Source organism: Bos indicus, chromosome 27 (genome assembly GCF_029378745.1).
Source record: "Bos indicus isolate NIAB-ARS_2022 breed Sahiwal x Tharparkar chromosome 27, NIAB-ARS_B.indTharparkar_mat_pri_1.0, whole genome shotgun sequence".
NCBI classification, from domain to species: Eukaryota; Metazoa; Chordata; class Mammalia; order Artiodactyla; family Bovidae; genus Bos; species Bos indicus.
In genome coordinates this window covers 40,024,750-40,040,571 of record NC_091786.1, presented here as the reverse complement: position 1 = coordinate 40,040,571, position 15,822 = coordinate 40,024,750, and the positions used below count along the sequence as shown (strand labels likewise).

Sequence of the window (15,822 nt, the reverse complement as noted above, 5' to 3'; positions counted from 1 at the left end):
AGTTTATTAAAAATTAACAAATGCTTATGAAATGAATGAATACAAGAAACTAAGAAGTTACATAAAAATGAACCAAAGTTCCTTAAAGACTTTACTTCTGACAAACAAGAACCTAGTTATAACTTAACAGTCATTTGACTTTTCTTCCTTCCTTAGGCCAATGGTTGTTTTTACTACAAGTCTTGTTTCAGCTCAAGATATATTTTTTTGTCACAATACGTATGGTAATGATATAAAATGAAGATATCAATTTCTTTCACAATAATTAAGATTTTGAATATTACACATGGGGTGAGATAAGCACATGAAATATTTTTGAGATTTTTAATAATCTTGATAAACCAGAGATTATTAAAAAAAAAAAAGTTACAGACAACCATGGTATTATACTCAAAAAGGCCTTCTGAACATAATTTAGGATAAGTAGGTTTCATATCTGACAGTGACATCCTTAAAAATGGTGAAACTTAAAGTGTTATTCACTCAGTCATGTCCGACTCTGTGTGATCACATGGGTTGCCGACTCTATGTGATCGCATGGGTTGTATTTTCCATTCATGGAATTCTTCAGACAAGAATACTGGGATGGGTTGCCATTCCCTTCTCCAGGGGATCTTCCTGACCCAGGGATCAAATCCAGGTCCCCTGCACTGCTCGCAGACTCTTAACCGTCTTGAGCCACCAGGGAAGTCCAATGGCAGTGGCTTCCATCAGCACGACACTACGGTTTCTGTGGCTGTGTCAGGTGTCCACAGAGGAAGTCCTGAGGCCATCAGTCTGGGGTCTGGAATGGCAGGGTGGACAAATGCTAGCAGATAACCAGCCACCTTAGTCCTAAACTTATACATGTTCTCTAGATACTGTGATATAAAAACAAAGCCAAGATAGGGATTTTTAATTGTGGAAGTTTCAACCTATTTCACATTTTTTTCCATCGAGCAGCTCCTGTTGCTAAAAAACTGTCATAAACACATGAAACTTTTTTTAAACCTCTTTTCCTTAATTTCAAAAACTGCACAAGTTTATTACAGAATATTCAGAGACAAAAGCTCTAAAATAGTGTTCTTTAAAGTGTCCAGATTGGTGCTAATCTATTCTTTGTTATTCATCCATGAGGAATACAGAAATTGAGAGCATTCAATTACTATTATTATAGTAACTTGACACTGCCATGAAATTTTCATTGTATTTTACAGAAGTTATAGGTCCACAAAGGATTGGAAATTAAAAACAAAAGCACTGTTCTTCACTGAAGGTCATAAAATGGTCACTGCCATAAAATGACAGAAACACAAGGAGAGACAGGTGCCTTACTATTTTATTCTGTGTATTAGATCAGAGTTTCTAAATCTTGGCAATACTGACCTTTGGCCTTTGTTGTGGGGGCTGCCTGGACACAGCAAAACGCTGAGCACCCCTGGCTTCTCTGCTACACTATGTCACAAGTGTGCCACTCTTTCTTACATTGTAAACATTAAATGACAGCATAACCCTACCTTTATCAAAGCTGGTTACAGATAAATGAGGCATCTTTTCATGATTCTCAACACGTCCCACAGGGTGATAAACAAAGCAGTACCACCAGGATGGTACAGTCTACTGGTGCAAGTGCCAGAGCTCTTATCTACTTTTTCCCAACAGTTCCCAGATTTCTACATAATCAAAGTCTTTTACTGCGCTTACTTTTCTAATTTTTCTTCCCCTTTCCACTAGTGTTTAAAAATTCTTATAAAACTTACACGAGCTGTTCTGATACAGCTTATTATTTTGATGTGTTTCAAAGTAACTGTCGATGCAGCATCTTTGATATGGGCTTTGTATATTTTAGATTTTCCTCTCTAGCATCTAATAGGCAATTTCCTGTCTTTGTACACTATCTTTGAACCTCACATACTATTCATCTGTTTTTCTCATTCAATGCATATTGCAAACAAAAAAATGGCAATAACGTCCAGTTACCCAAATCCTGTCTTCCTCTTTTAAAACGTGTCGAGCAGACCAGCTATAGTCGTGAGTATAGACTGATGTGAAAGTCAACCTCTTAAGCCCTCAAATCCATCAGCTCCCATTTCCTGCCTTTGGAAAAGCACCACACACACACAGACACACACATGCCTAGACTCTAGCTTCACAGTTTAAGCCTTGTGCAGCCACTCTCCTTGAGCTCATTACTACTCTCCTTACCCTGTGGTGTCTAAAGCAGCTCTAAGGATCACCTTCAGCTTTGTCTGATCTTCCATTAATTCTCTGCAGATTTTTCTCAAGTTTTCTGTGCTGTAACTCTTTGATGTTTTTCTTCCTATCTCTGCTGAGCATTAATTTTTTCTATGACTTCCAGTATATATCTTGCTTGTTTAGCAATTACTTTGCACCTTAGCTTGAGGTTTCTTCTGGTTGCTAGATGATGCTGTTGAAGAGATGGGGCTTCAAAGGGCAGCAAAATTTCCTGAATCTCACTCAACCATCACTCTGAACACATTTTGGTATCTTGTGAGTTGTCTTACCCACAGGTATTACCAAATTGTTTCATCTATATAAAAATTAGTCTTTGTATTTACAACTGACCCCTTCATGTATCACACAGCCTTGTCATGGCAAAGGATCTTACATAACTCAATGAAGTTGAGTCATGCCGTGCAGAGCCACCCAAGACAGAGAGGTCATAGTGAAAAGTTCTCACAAAACGTGGTCCGCTGCACACAGTTCAAAAAGCAACAGTACTGGACATGGAACAATGGACTAGTTCAAAATTAGGAAAGGAGTACGTATATTGTCAAGGCCGTATATTGTCACCCTGCTTATTTAACTTATATGCAGATAACTTCATGCGAGATGTCGGGCTGGATGACTCACAAGCTGGAATCAAGATTGCTGGGAGAAGTATCAATAACCTCAGACCTGCAGATGACACCACTAACGGCAGAAAACAAAGAGAAACTAAAGAGCCTCTTGATGAGGATGAAAGAGGAGAGTGAAAAAGCTGTCCTGAAATTCAACATTAAAAAAAAAACTAAGATCATGGCATCTGGTCCCATCACTTCATGGAAGACAGAAGAAGAAAAAGTGGAAACAGACAGATTTTATTTTCTTGGGCTCCAAAATCACTGTGGACAGTGACTGCAGCCATGAAATTCAAAGATGTTTGCTCCTCAGAAGGAATGCTATGACAAACCTAGCCAGTGTATTAAAAAGCAGTGACATCTCTTTGACAATAAAGGTCCATACAGTCAAAGCTATGGTTTTTCCAGTAGTCACTTATGGATGCTGGACCATAAAGAAGGCTGAGTGCCAAAGAATCAATGCTGGAGAAGACCCTTGAGAGTCCCTTGGAGTCCAAGATCAAACCAGTCAATCCTAAAAGAAACCGACCAGGAATACTCATTGGAAAGACTGATGCTGAAGCTCCAATACTTTGGCCACCTGATGCAAGAGCCTACTCATTGGAAAAGACCCTGATGCTGGGAAAGACTGAAGGCAGGAGCAGAAGAGGGCAGCAGAGGATGAGATGGTTAGATAGCATCACCAACTCAGTGGTCATGAATTTGAGCAAACTCTGGGAGATAATGGAGGACAGAGGAGCCTGCTGACTCAGCAACTGAACAACAACTTACAACTGTATAGTTAGAAAAAGCCCTGCTTTTCACCCTAAAAGTCATAATCAACCATATTTCTAAGATTTTAAGATGTACTAGCAAAAAGCCTCCCGCTGAGTCACAACTTTCCTTTTCTCAGAAAAGGAAAACATAAATGTTTCTACTTCAGAATTTCTGAAATGCTAGGAATTAAGTATAGGTGGGAGGGATTGGGGGCAAGAGGAGAAGGGGACGACAGAGGATGAGATGGCTGGATGGCATCACTGACTTGATGGACGTGAGTCTGAGTGAACTCCGGGAGTTGGTGATGGACAGGGAGGCCTGGCGTGCTGCAATTCATGGGGTCACAAAGAGTCGGACACAACTGAGTGACTGATCTGATCTGAGCAATTTACTTGTCTTTTTCTTTGGAATGCACAATCCCAGAAAGACTTCTCACAAATGGAAACTTAGTACATGAGTGAATTCTATAATCTTGTATTTTTATCACTGATCACAGAAGTGATTTTGTAGGTCATTTGAAACACTATTTCTTAGTCCTTCTGAAAAACTGTTATTCTGATGTACATGAAGAATTTCAAAAACATCTCTCTGCCTTCAGAATCATCTGGGAACCATCTCTGGCTCTAACTTTACCAATCTCTGTAGCTGACAACATGGGAAACATGTGCACGTAACCCAGCTTAACATGAAAACCTGAATAAGAGAAACAAACATGTGTGCCATGTCCTTTATTTATTTCTAACTTCTGTGACAGTTTTATAATTTAAGTGTTGTTCTTTTCTGTTAACACATTATTGACCAGGGGATTTTTGTAGAAACTAAGACCGGTGGCCAATGATTTATGTAGTTGAGTACTGAAACACTCTGGTCAATAACATCTGGGTAACAAATTGTATTTGGTACAAGATGTATTAATGGTAACAAGATGTATTAATACATTTCTGGTCAATAAGTTGTTAAACATGAGGAAATTGATACCCAGAGTTTACATAAACTGCCTATAATCACATTTCTAGGAAACGGCTGACTGGGACGTAAACCCACTCACTGGTTTGATTACAAACACTCTCCACCATACAGCTGCCAACAAACTCATCCATTCTCTGTTAACTGCCTGGCTCAGTTTCTCCAGGTGTCAGTGGTAACCCAGATGAGAAATCTGAAGTTATTTCAGGCGTTCTGTCTCCTCCCATTACCAGCTGTACCCCTGGCACTCAGTCATCAAGGATTGCCAACCCCTGCCTACAGTTCCCTCTCCATTCATCCAGTTACGCACATGCTGACTGCAATAACTTCAAACGTGAAACCCATGCCCACGTCTTCTTACATCATCATTCTACATGAATCTCTCATTATGCTCTGAGTCTAGAAACTACAAGTGCTTTCTGTTGCCTATCACGTCAAATATATGTCATCTTATCAAACCTTTCTTCTCAAAACCGTTCCACATCAGGTCCCTGCTATCTCCTCTCATATAAATATGTAAGCTTTTAAACATCATCCTCGAATTGTCCTCCAGGTATTATGCTATGGCTATTTTCTGTATCTGTGTCTTTCTCCTAGACATGTTTTCTTTGAAGGAAGAAACCACTTTCCATTCTTAGCCCTTCCCAATCATACCCAGTGCAGTTCATAGCCAGTAACTGTGTGCAGTTCGCAAAGGAAATTAGTGGGAAATAAAATGTTTTTTTTAAAGAATAAATGAAGCCAATTTTCCAGGGAGCCCACGTGGAATGTCAGTAAAACTATTACAGATTTTTGAAAGGTAGATACTGAAGACAGTGGATTTTTATCAAGAAGTTAATGAACTGGAAAAAAAAAAGGTTCTAACCCATGGTATATTGTGCATGCAAATTAGCATATACTTCATTCTATAATTTCACGAACTTTAAGACTCTTAGTTGGGGAACAGGATAAGCATCATCTGAAGCAGAAATTTAAAATTTAACCCAAAGTATTATTTTCACCTGTGTGCAGTGACAAATATTGCTATTTAAAAACAAACTTCAAATGAAATTCTCAATTCAGCATTCACCCTATAAAATACTATAACTACCGTGAGGTAGGTGTAAGGGATATCAAGACAACCCCCCCCCCCACACCCCCTTATCTCTAAGGTTAAAGGATTTCCTAAAGCATCAAAACAGAAAACTGTGGTCTCCTCTGTTCTCTAGCATATCTGCAGTGTAGAAAGGCTAAGGGCTCAAGAAGAAGTCTGGGGCTTTTCTGTTAACAAGTAAGCTAGTAAATGGACTTGGAAGGGGAAGAAAATGTGGGTCAGCCCCACCAAGACGAAAGGAGTTTGAACTATAAGAATATGAGGGAACTAATATTACTACTTAAGACAAACTAGAACAGGTCGTTTTTCACACCATCTCCACTTACATGAGTTCAACTTCTAACTTCTTTTTTTAGACAAACATTTTTTAAGATAGAAAACATAAGCCACGGTAAAGATCTAACATGCACGAACAGCATGACAAATTTCTTCTATGACTTTGGTAAACATTCGTAGTGATGACTGTGATGCAAAAGGATTTCATTCCTCACAACACCTTGATCTCAGCATCTGTGGTTTCACTGGGTTGAAAGCAGAAGTGAATCCTTATTGTAAGGCCAACTCCCTGTTCCCAATAACGGGGTTTGAACAGCTGGGTGGCTCCCCAGGCGGGAGGTCCCTGCGGGGCATGGGCTCTGGAGAACACTGCCTCGGGCTCACTCAGGGCAGAGTCCTCCGGCACCAGCCTTGAGCTCTGAAGAACTGTTCGACCTCCTGGGGTAGGGAAGGCGAGCCGAGAAGGTGTCACAGAGGAGGGAGACAGCCCCCACATAGGTCACAATCGTGCCGCTGTGCACACTGCACCCCTCGGAGCACCTGGCTCAGGACAAGGGCTCCATGTGTTGTTCCTTCGATTCACTTGTAAAGTTATTAAGGTTACCTGTATGAAGAGCTTCCATGGTGGCTCAGCTGGTAAAAACTCCGCCCGCAATGCGGGAGACCCCGATTCGACCCCTGGGTCGGGAAGATCCAAGGGGGAGAAGGGGGAGAGGGAAAAGAGGGGGAGGGGGGGACGGCAGGCAGAGCCTTCACAGGTAACCCTCTGCCCCTCACCTCAGGTGCCCTCTGCCCCCCTCCTCAGGTCCCTTCTGCCCCCCTCCTCAGGTGCCCTCTGCCCCTCACCTCAGGTCCCCCTCTGTCCCTCTCCTCAGGTGCCCTCTGCCCCTCACCTCAGGTCCCCCTCTGTCCCCCTCCTCAGGTGCCCTCTGCCCCCCTCACCTCAGGTCCGTCTCCCACCCCCACCTCAGGTCCCTCTGGGCACCACGTCGTGGGAGCTAGGAGCCGAGGGAAGTCGTCCAAACTCCACTTCCCGACGCCCCCAAGCCGCGAGGTCCCTCGAGGGTCTGGGGGTGAACAAAGCGCCCCCGGCCAGGACTGCCCTGGCGGACCCGACGCCGGCCGGAGAACGGCGCGCCCCGGACTTACTTCTCAGCCGCCCGTGGCAGCTGAAGGCGCCCGGGGGGCGTGAGACGCCTGTGGCCGCTTCTGTCCGGACTCAGAAGACGGTTCAACGGCCGGAGCTCCGGGCGCGTCTCCCGTCCCCGCCCCACGCGACGCCAGGTCAGGTCGGGACGCCGCCTCCCCTCGGGCGGGGCTGGGCAGGCCGGGTCTCCGTCCTGGGGGGCCCGACACCGGCGACCCTGCCCCCGTCCCCGGCACCACCGGCCGGCCGCCCCCGAGCCCGGGCCGAGCGGGCGCCGCGCCCCCCCTGCCGTCCGCGTCCCCCCATGGCCCGCACCTAAGGATGTTGTCCGCGTAGGTGAGCAGCAACCTGGACGCCTCCAGGAACGTCTCCGGGGTGTTCTGACAGAGCTCGGCCACGGCCGGGGACGCGGACCCGGCAGAGCCGCCCAGGGCCGCCGCCGCTGCCGCCGCCATGCTCGAACGCGGCCGAGCCCCGCCCCGCGCCACCCGCTCCCGCCCCGCGCCGCGCGCGCTCTGAGCAGGCGCCCCGGCGCGCCGCGCCCGCGGCCTGCCCGACGGGCGGGGGGCGGGGCGGGGGGCGGGGCGGGGAGAGGAGGGCTGGGGGAGGGCGGGGGGAGGAGCGGGGAGAGGCGGGGAGATGGGGCGGGGCGGGGCGGGGCGGGGCGGGGCGGGGCGGGGAGATGGGGCGGGGCGGGGCGGGGCGGGGAGAGGGGATCTGGTCTCCAGAGCGGGGACTGGTCTCCAGGGACTGGGTCGTCTAGCCGGGGCGGGGGCCTTGTCCCCGCCTGCTGGGGGCTGTTTGGGAGCTTTGAGGTTTTGGACGGAGAGAGAAACCTGGTGGTCAGGACTCAAGGAGCTTCCACCAGACGGGGACGGTGTCTTGATCCTCTAGAACGAGGAGCTTTGCCCAGGGGTATTGGGCGTCCCTAGTGGCTCAGCTGTAAACAATCCGCCTGCCGTACAGGAGACGCGACTTCGATCCCTGGGTTGGGAAGATTCCCTGGAGGAGGAAACGGCAACCCACTCCAGTACTCTTGCCTGGAGAATCCCATGAGCAGAGGAGCCTGGCAGGATACAGTCTATGGGGTCCTCCCAGTCTATGGGGTCGCAAAGAGTCGGACAGGACTGAGTGACTTCGCAGCAGCAGTAGCAGTCTGGTAGTGATAGTTTCCAGTGAACATGTCGGATTCGTCATCTCCGAAGAAGACTTAGCTTCGGGACCATGGACCAGGGACCAGGCTTGATCACTCAAGAGCTTTTGTGTAACAGAGTCTCATTAAAGTATGAAAGGAGACAGAGAAAGCCTCTTATCAACCTGCCTGGGAAATTGACTCAGTAGTCTGGGCCAGGGGTGGGGTGGAAGGGCTGGTACACGGGGCTGCGGGCTTTGGGCAGGGCTAGAGGGTGCTGGCTGGTACATGGCAGAAACCTGGGTTCCTCTGTGTCCCAAGGCTGGCCTCAATAGATCCAGCCAAGATGGTGGGGAAACTGTACTCCAACCGCCAGCTTTTTCCCAAATGAAAATATCTTACAGCTTCCTCCTCACAGGTTGTCAGAGATCAGAGATCAGTCGCTCAGTCGCGTCCGATTCTTTGCGACCCCATGAATCACAGCACGCCAGGCCTCCCTGTCCATCACCAACTCCCGGAGTTCACTCAGACTCACGTCCATCGAGTCAGTGATGCCATCCAGCCATCTCATCCTCTGTCGTCCCCTTCTCCTCTTGCCCCCAATCCCTCCAAGCATCAGAGTCTTTTCCAATGAGTCAACTCTTCGCATGAGGTGGCCAAAGGACTGGAGTTTCAGCTTTAGCATCATTCCTTCCAAAGAAATCCCAGGGCTGATCTCCTTCAGAATGGACTGGTTGGATCTCCTTGCAGTCCAAGGGACTCTCAAGAGTCTTCTCCAACACCACAGTTCAAAAGCATCAATTCTTCAGTGCTCAGCCTTCTTCACAGTCCAACTCTCACATCCATACATGACCACTGGAAAAACCATAGCCTTGACTAGATGGACCTTTGTTGGCAAAGTAATGTCTCTGCTTTTGAATATGCTATCTAGGTTGGTCATAACTTTCCTTCCAAGGAGTAAGCGTCTTGTAATTTCATGGCTGCAGTCACCATCTGTAGTGATTTTGGAGCCCAGAAAAATAAAGTCTGACTCTGTTTCCACTGTTTCCCTATCTATTTCCCATGAAGTGATGGGACTGGATGCCATGATCTTCGTTTTCTGAATGTTGAGCTTTAAGCCAACTTTTTCACTCTCCACTTTCACTTTCATCAAGAGGCTTTTTAGTTCCTCTTCACTTTCTGCCATAAGGGTGGTGTCATCTGTAGGTTGTCAGGCCTTCCTAAATAAATGGGGATGAAAGACCCCAGGAGGAAGGAGCAAACAGTTTTCAAAACCAAAGGCATGGCTATGAACTCTGCTGGGATTCCCCTCTATGGATTCCTTTTAGAACTAGATAAATGATTGAAAATCTCTTGCATCATTCCCAGCCCAGATAGTATTGTGCTTCTGTAAAGAAGTGTTTTTCAAAAGTGCAGGTTGTAGGTGGGGGACTCTATTGACCAAAATAAAACACAGACCCAATAATGACAATAGGATAGAGGGGAAAGGGGAGACAGCAAGTTATGCATACCATATAGTAAGGGCATGGATCGATTTGTGACTTTGGTGTGCAGGTAAAGGCTGTGATGAGTGTCCTCTATTCCTTTTAGAAGATGGATCCTAACCTCTTTAATCCATGCTTTGCCTCTCCATGCCTTTGAAAATGTGCTTTACCAATGCCTCCTTTCTTTGCAGAAACTCCTTTCCAAACCTCAACAAATATTATTTCTTGATGATAGATTTTAAATAGGTTAGTTTTTGTCTAAGTTAGTTGCTTTAAATTTTCTTGATGCCTTATCTTCAGTTTGCTTTTTGAAATTTTCTTCCAGTATCTCTGAGCAAGGCCCTGAGCTATACTATCTACTTCAATTATTGTTCAATTGCCAGATATGTGTGAGAAGATTTAATAAATATAATATTTATATATTAATAAATATAATATTCTTGGACCAGGTTCCAAGCATAGTGTGTTTAACTGATAATTTGTTGTTAGCTACTGTAACTAAAGATTTCCATGATTTAACATAAATATCTTTCTTGTTCACACAACAGTTTAATAGTGCAGTTCTCATTTGTCAGTTCCTCCGTGTAATGATTCAGGGCCCCAGGCTCCTTTATCCCATAGCATAGAGATCAACAAACATTTTTTATAAAGGGCCATGTGCATGCATGCTCCGTTGCTCAGTTGTGTCTGACTCTTTGCAATCCCATGCTCACGGACTGTGCCCTGCCAGGCTCCTCTGTCCATGGAATTTTCCAGGCAAGAATACTGGAATGGGTTGCCATTTAGTAAATGTTTAAGGCTTTCTGGCCATACCATCTCTGTTTCAACTGTTTAACTACTCTGTCTCTGCAGCAAACAGTAGTTTGCTCTTAACACCCCTAACATGGGGTGTTAGGGTGAACAGCATGGGCTGTTATGGTCACCAACACTCCCTGGCAGTCAAATTCTGTGAATAACTTCCTCTGTATATATGTGAGGTTCCACTGTAGCTCGTAGATTGTATTGAGTGGTTTTGAATTTGAGGATTTAACCAACAGCAGACCATGTAGCACTGTAGCATTTAATATTTTAAAAAATCCATATATTAAGTGAACCCAGGCAGTTCAAACCCATGTTGTTCAAGGGTCAACTGTACTTTAGAATGAATGGGTGTAGCTATGTTCCAATGAAACCGTTTACAAAAACAAGCACCCTTCTGGATTTAGCTTGTGGTTTGTTAACTACTGCTATATGGCCTCAGAGACTTCTGCATTTACTTAGTGGCTGGGCACAAAGAAGGCATATCTGCTTCACGAGCCCAGAAATGACAAACAGCGTTTTCTTTACTGTATCACTGGTAAAAAGGAAGCCCTGACCAGGTAAAAGTCCGCCGGAGTTGGGGAGGTTGGGAGGCTGGGAAATGTAGTCCTTAGCTGGACAGGGAGCACCCACAACCCTCAAGCAGGGAGGATGGGGGTGGGGGTTGGGGTTGTGATTAGCTATCTCCATCACAAACTGTATTCCCCTGGAGTTTCTTTTTCCATCAACGTATTTATTCTATAATAATCATATAAGGTTACCATATACTATCTAATAGTCAGGATTTTTTTTAAAGATCTAGAACATCTTTTTTTTTTTCCCCCAAATAAAATCTTAAGAGAAAACCTAGTATATATAAAACACCGAAGTGGAGGCACTCTAGGATTGAAGCAGGAATGCATATGTGGTGTGGGGACGAATAGAGTATTAGCAACTCAGCTTTTCCCTTGACAGGTGTTGGTCTTGGGGGTGCTTCTGTGGGAAACATGCAATCGTAGTGTGAAAACCAGTGCTACAAAATTAATGCTATTATAATATCATACAGTCCATAACGTCATAAAAATCCTCATTTCAAGGTAATTCACTGAGTTATTGTTTATTTTAATTCATCTGAAATTTTACTCCTTCCCAATTACCCTTTACTTTGAGTAACTAAAATCTCTCTAGGATACCATTTATGGAGCTATTAAGGAATTTACTATAAGGGACTTGACTCATTCTTTTCCTTGTCTGCTTCTTCTACTTTCGTAAGGTGAAAATATTTTGATTTTTCAATTTCCTGTAGAAAAATCGAAGATATTAAGCTACTCTTAATCTCTTTATACCCACCACTGCTTCAAACACATAAAAGGATATTCTAGTATTAAATCAGGTTTGAACTTTCCGTTCACTTGATTTTTTTTTTTTTTTTGCTTCAGAGTAATGAATTTCCTTTTAGGATTCCGGCTTTATTAAGAACACCATCTTTAGAAGACAAATGACATATGGTGGCACTATTCTTAGATGAAATAAAGATACGACTCACTAAAATTTCCCTGGGACAGGTTTTGTCATAAAAAATGAAAATGTTGACCTAAATGAAGGCCAATGGCAAGGAGAGGGGTTGAAGCCTTTCAGGAGTATGTGATGATTCACTATTGTATGATCGTATCATGTATATAACCAATTACTATTTATCGAGCACGCACTCTGCAAAGCAGCCTGAGATGAATGACATAAGAAACCTTTAATCTAGTAGGAAGGACAAAATTAATAATAATACCTTATACACAGATAGCCGTTTAGTTGATGAAACAAAAAGAGCCACTGTGAAAAAACCACGGTAAGAAATGTACAAAGTGGCATCTGCATACGCATGTGTTTATTCATTCATTCCGTAATTCATTCACTCACCAAATAGTTATGCAGTGGCTACTAAAGGTGCTTGCTGTGCTGCACAGAGGCAGTGGGGATGAGCACGGGCCCGCTGGCTTCACGGGAGTCCCTGTGAGTCGGCTCACTGGTTGGACCGGCAGCAGCATCACCAGGGAATTCATCAGGATGTTCGCAAGCCCCATCTTTTTTTTTTTTTTATATATAATTTTATTTATTTTCGGCTGTGCTGGGTCTTCACTGCTGTGCAGGCTTCTCTCTAGCTGTGGCAAGTGGGGGCTCCTCCCTCACTGTGTGGTGCAGCCTTCTCCTTGCAGCGCTTTTCTTGTTGCAGAGCACAGCTCGAGGGTGCTCGGGTCTCAGCAGTTGCGGCTCATGGGGTCTAGAGCACAAGCTCAGTAGTTGTGGCACACAGGCTGAGTTGCTCGGGGCATGTGCGATCTTCCTGGACCAGGGATTGAACCCGTCTCCTGAATTGGCAGTCGGATTCTTTACCACTGAGCCTCCTGGGAAGCTCTCAAGCCCCATCTTTACAGGTGAGACCCAGCAATCTGTGCAGTAAGCCTTTCAGGTGCCCAGTAAAGTTTGAGAAGTATTCATTTAGAGGAAGGAAAATTCCACTGTTGTTGAAATTTCATGGAAGAGGAAGAATTTGAACAGAACCCTTAAATTTGGAGGTTAATGGAGTGAGGAAGGGGCGAACATCCCAGCTATGGGAGATCACCATCCCCCCCCCCCGCCCCCCACCAAATACACACACACTTAAGGACAGCATCCTAGCAATCTCTCCTCCTCACCATTGCCCTTGTTCAGGCCCCACCAGTCTGCACTCTCTTCCCCAAGGCCATTCCCACATCCTCCAACTCCCCTGCACATACTGCAATGATGCTCTTTCTAAATCACCCCTCTGATCATGTTATTCTTCACTGAGAAGTCTTCCATGGCTACCCCTTGCCCACATGTAACTAAGCAAGACCCTTATAAAGACTTCCGGGAACAGACCCCCCCACCCATGTCCTCCGCCTGCCTTCTGTCTGTAGAAAGACTTTAGTCAAAGGGAATCAGTCAAGCAGGACAAAACAATACTTTGGCCATTAAACAAAGTCAAGGACCTTTAGTTCTTTCTCAAGGACTATAGATAATATTCTGAGTCTTGGCCTGTGAGCTGTTTTGCAGATTCTGAAACCCCCACCAGGTGGAGAAGTTAATTGCATGCTGCCCACAAGCAGGTAGACCCCAGACCAGTTGGAACCAGAAGGCTGATGATGCTGACTCCGGATTACCTCTCCACCAGCCATTCAGAAGGACGTCCACAAGCTGACCATGCCCTGATCCTTGAACACCATGATTCCTCACTACGCCTTCTAGGGCAGGACACACAGCCTTGAGGGCATTTGCCCGCTATGACCCCCTTTGCCCGGCCAAGCAATAAAGCTATTTTTGTTTCACTCAGAATCTTGTCTGAGATTTAATCCAGCACTAGTGTACAAAGACCAAATTTTAGCAATTCAGCACACTCTCTACAGTCAAGTGATATCAGGAATTAGGCAAGAAATTTGAATGTAACTGGCTTTGTTCAAGACAAAAAGAAGCAGAGGGCCTGGGGTAGGGAATGAGAGAGTGTACCATTTCCTTCCTAGAGGAATTTAGAGTCAATAAAAGAAGGCTGCAGACCACAGGTTGCAGACTGGGGCTGCCCACATACCATCTCTGACCTACAGGAGTAATCCGAAGTCTTTTGCACAAAACCCAAGACTTGTTCCCATCAGCCCATTCTTCACTCTCAGACTTTCCCTGCTGCTTTGTCCCAACCTCAAATCCAGTGTTGGCCACACTGAACTACTACCAGCACGTGTAGAAGACACCAGGTCTCAGAATTTGTTCTGTTCTGCCCGGCACGATGCCCTTTCCCACCAAGATTACTAGACATTTACGCATCTTCAAGATGCAGTTCAAAGGTCAACTTTTTGGAAGACTTTCTTGACTTTGGAAGGTGGTATTGACCCATAGTATTATATTGTCTCTTTCATATTATTATAATTCTGTTATATTCTTCTATTATAGCACCTGTTTCAGTACTTTGCACATATTTGTCTTCACAGGTATTTCATTCTACTAGACAATGAACTTCTTGAAAGCAGGAACCATACCCTATTCATTTTCATACGCCAGTTTCTGGCTCAGGTTAGGCAGAAATGTTGAAGAAAAGAACGTACAAGCAAAAAGAGAAGCTGAAGTCCATCTAGAAGTTAGCTCAGTTTTGCTGGATGTTGGTCTGCACCCTGTAGGCCTGTAAATCCTGTACTTACTTCAAGACTGAAAAAAGAGCCCAGAGACATCAATGGTTTAATGGACGGAGGGATCTTACATGTGTGCTGCAGACGGTGGGCAGGTGGGCAGGACCATGGCAGGGGTCTTTGCTTCCGGTGGGAGGGGGCCCACGTTGACATCCGGCTAGCTCATAGGTTACCAGGAGAAGCAAGCAGAGGGGCACACCCCTCACGGCCCCTTCGAAGAACTGTCACGTTAGGGGGGTTCCGATCTAAAGATTAGAACAATCACTCACTGGGGCTGGGGCAAGTATGTAGGAAGGTCAGTCATGTGAACAGATGTAGGTGAAGCAGACTCTAGTTGAGCAGAGCAAGAGAACAGTCATCTTGGGTGGAAATGTTTTAACAGAGAACGGGAACTATACCTCAAAATACAGTTTTGAACCAAATCACAAAAATTTAAGTAAATCTATGGCTGAACAAGAGACTATGGTAAGTGGGGCCATTTTGAAGTTTTTTATTTTAGATAAAATACCAATGTATTTTGGCAAGGAATATGGTACTAAAGGGCTTCCCTGATGACTCAAATGGTAAAAAATCCACCTGCAATGCAGGGAGACCTGGGTTTGATCCCTGGGTTGGGAAGATCCTGAGGAGTAGGGAATGGCAACCCACTCCAGTATGCCTGCCTGGAGAATCCCCATGGACAGAGGAGCCTGGTGGGCTACAGTCCATGGGGTCGCAAAGAGTCAGACACGACTGAGTGACTAAGCACATGCGCACGCATGGTACTAAACCATAGACAGCTATTAGAATATCATAAAACTTCTCACCCCTTTCCAGACCAAAGGGAAGATCAGAAGGAGAAATGAAAATGAAATGACTTATCAGTGGCTTTACTTTTCTACAATATTTTAATCAACTTGTCACTTGTTATCCAAGATAATTTTGTGATGTATGAAAGAAAAAAGAACAGCGTGTTAAAACTGTATGTTACATATGAGTTTGGCTTCATAAAATATATTTTAGGTCTTTTCACACTGTGACTCGAAAACTGTGTATCAATGAAGAGAGGAGAGAGCAAATTTGGGTACTTCTCACTCATTTAGTTGTATTTTATAACCACATGTTTGTTTTAATTTCTCTTAAAGTAACTCTACTATCATTGAAAGAAGGTTGTACTAAGAA

The 15,822-nt window shown here is 44.9% G+C and overlaps 1 protein-coding gene and 1 long non-coding RNA gene across 6 annotated transcripts in view; one reads left to right on the top strand and one right to left on the bottom strand.

The window, feature by feature from the left end:
* NGLY1 (N-glycanase 1) overlaps positions 1 to 7,572 on the bottom strand; it is a 58,446-nt gene extending 50,874 nt beyond the window's left edge. For 3 of the 5 annotated variants that reach the window (XM_019953481.2, XM_019953483.2, XM_070781533.1), the window contains exon 1: positions 7,394 to 7,572. In XM_019953481.2, the coding sequence (XP_019809040.2) occupies positions 7,394 to 7,533 (140 nt within the window). In that variant the 5' untranslated portion in view covers positions 7,534 to 7,572. Of the gene's footprint in view, positions 1 to 2,184; positions 5,663 to 5,981; positions 6,666 to 7,393 lie in introns of those variants that run through there. The other 2 variants (XM_070781532.1, XM_070781531.1) reach the window with 2 other exon arrangements.
* A 248-nt stretch (positions 7,573 to 7,820) lies between these two features.
* LOC139180141 (uncharacterized) lies at positions 7,821 to 13,819 on the top strand. Its single transcript, XR_011564449.1, has 2 exons — positions 7,821 to 12,900; positions 13,594 to 13,819. It is a non-coding gene; the product is annotated as an uncharacterized lncRNA (long non-coding RNA).
* Positions 13,820 to 15,822: the final 2,003 nt, after the last annotated feature.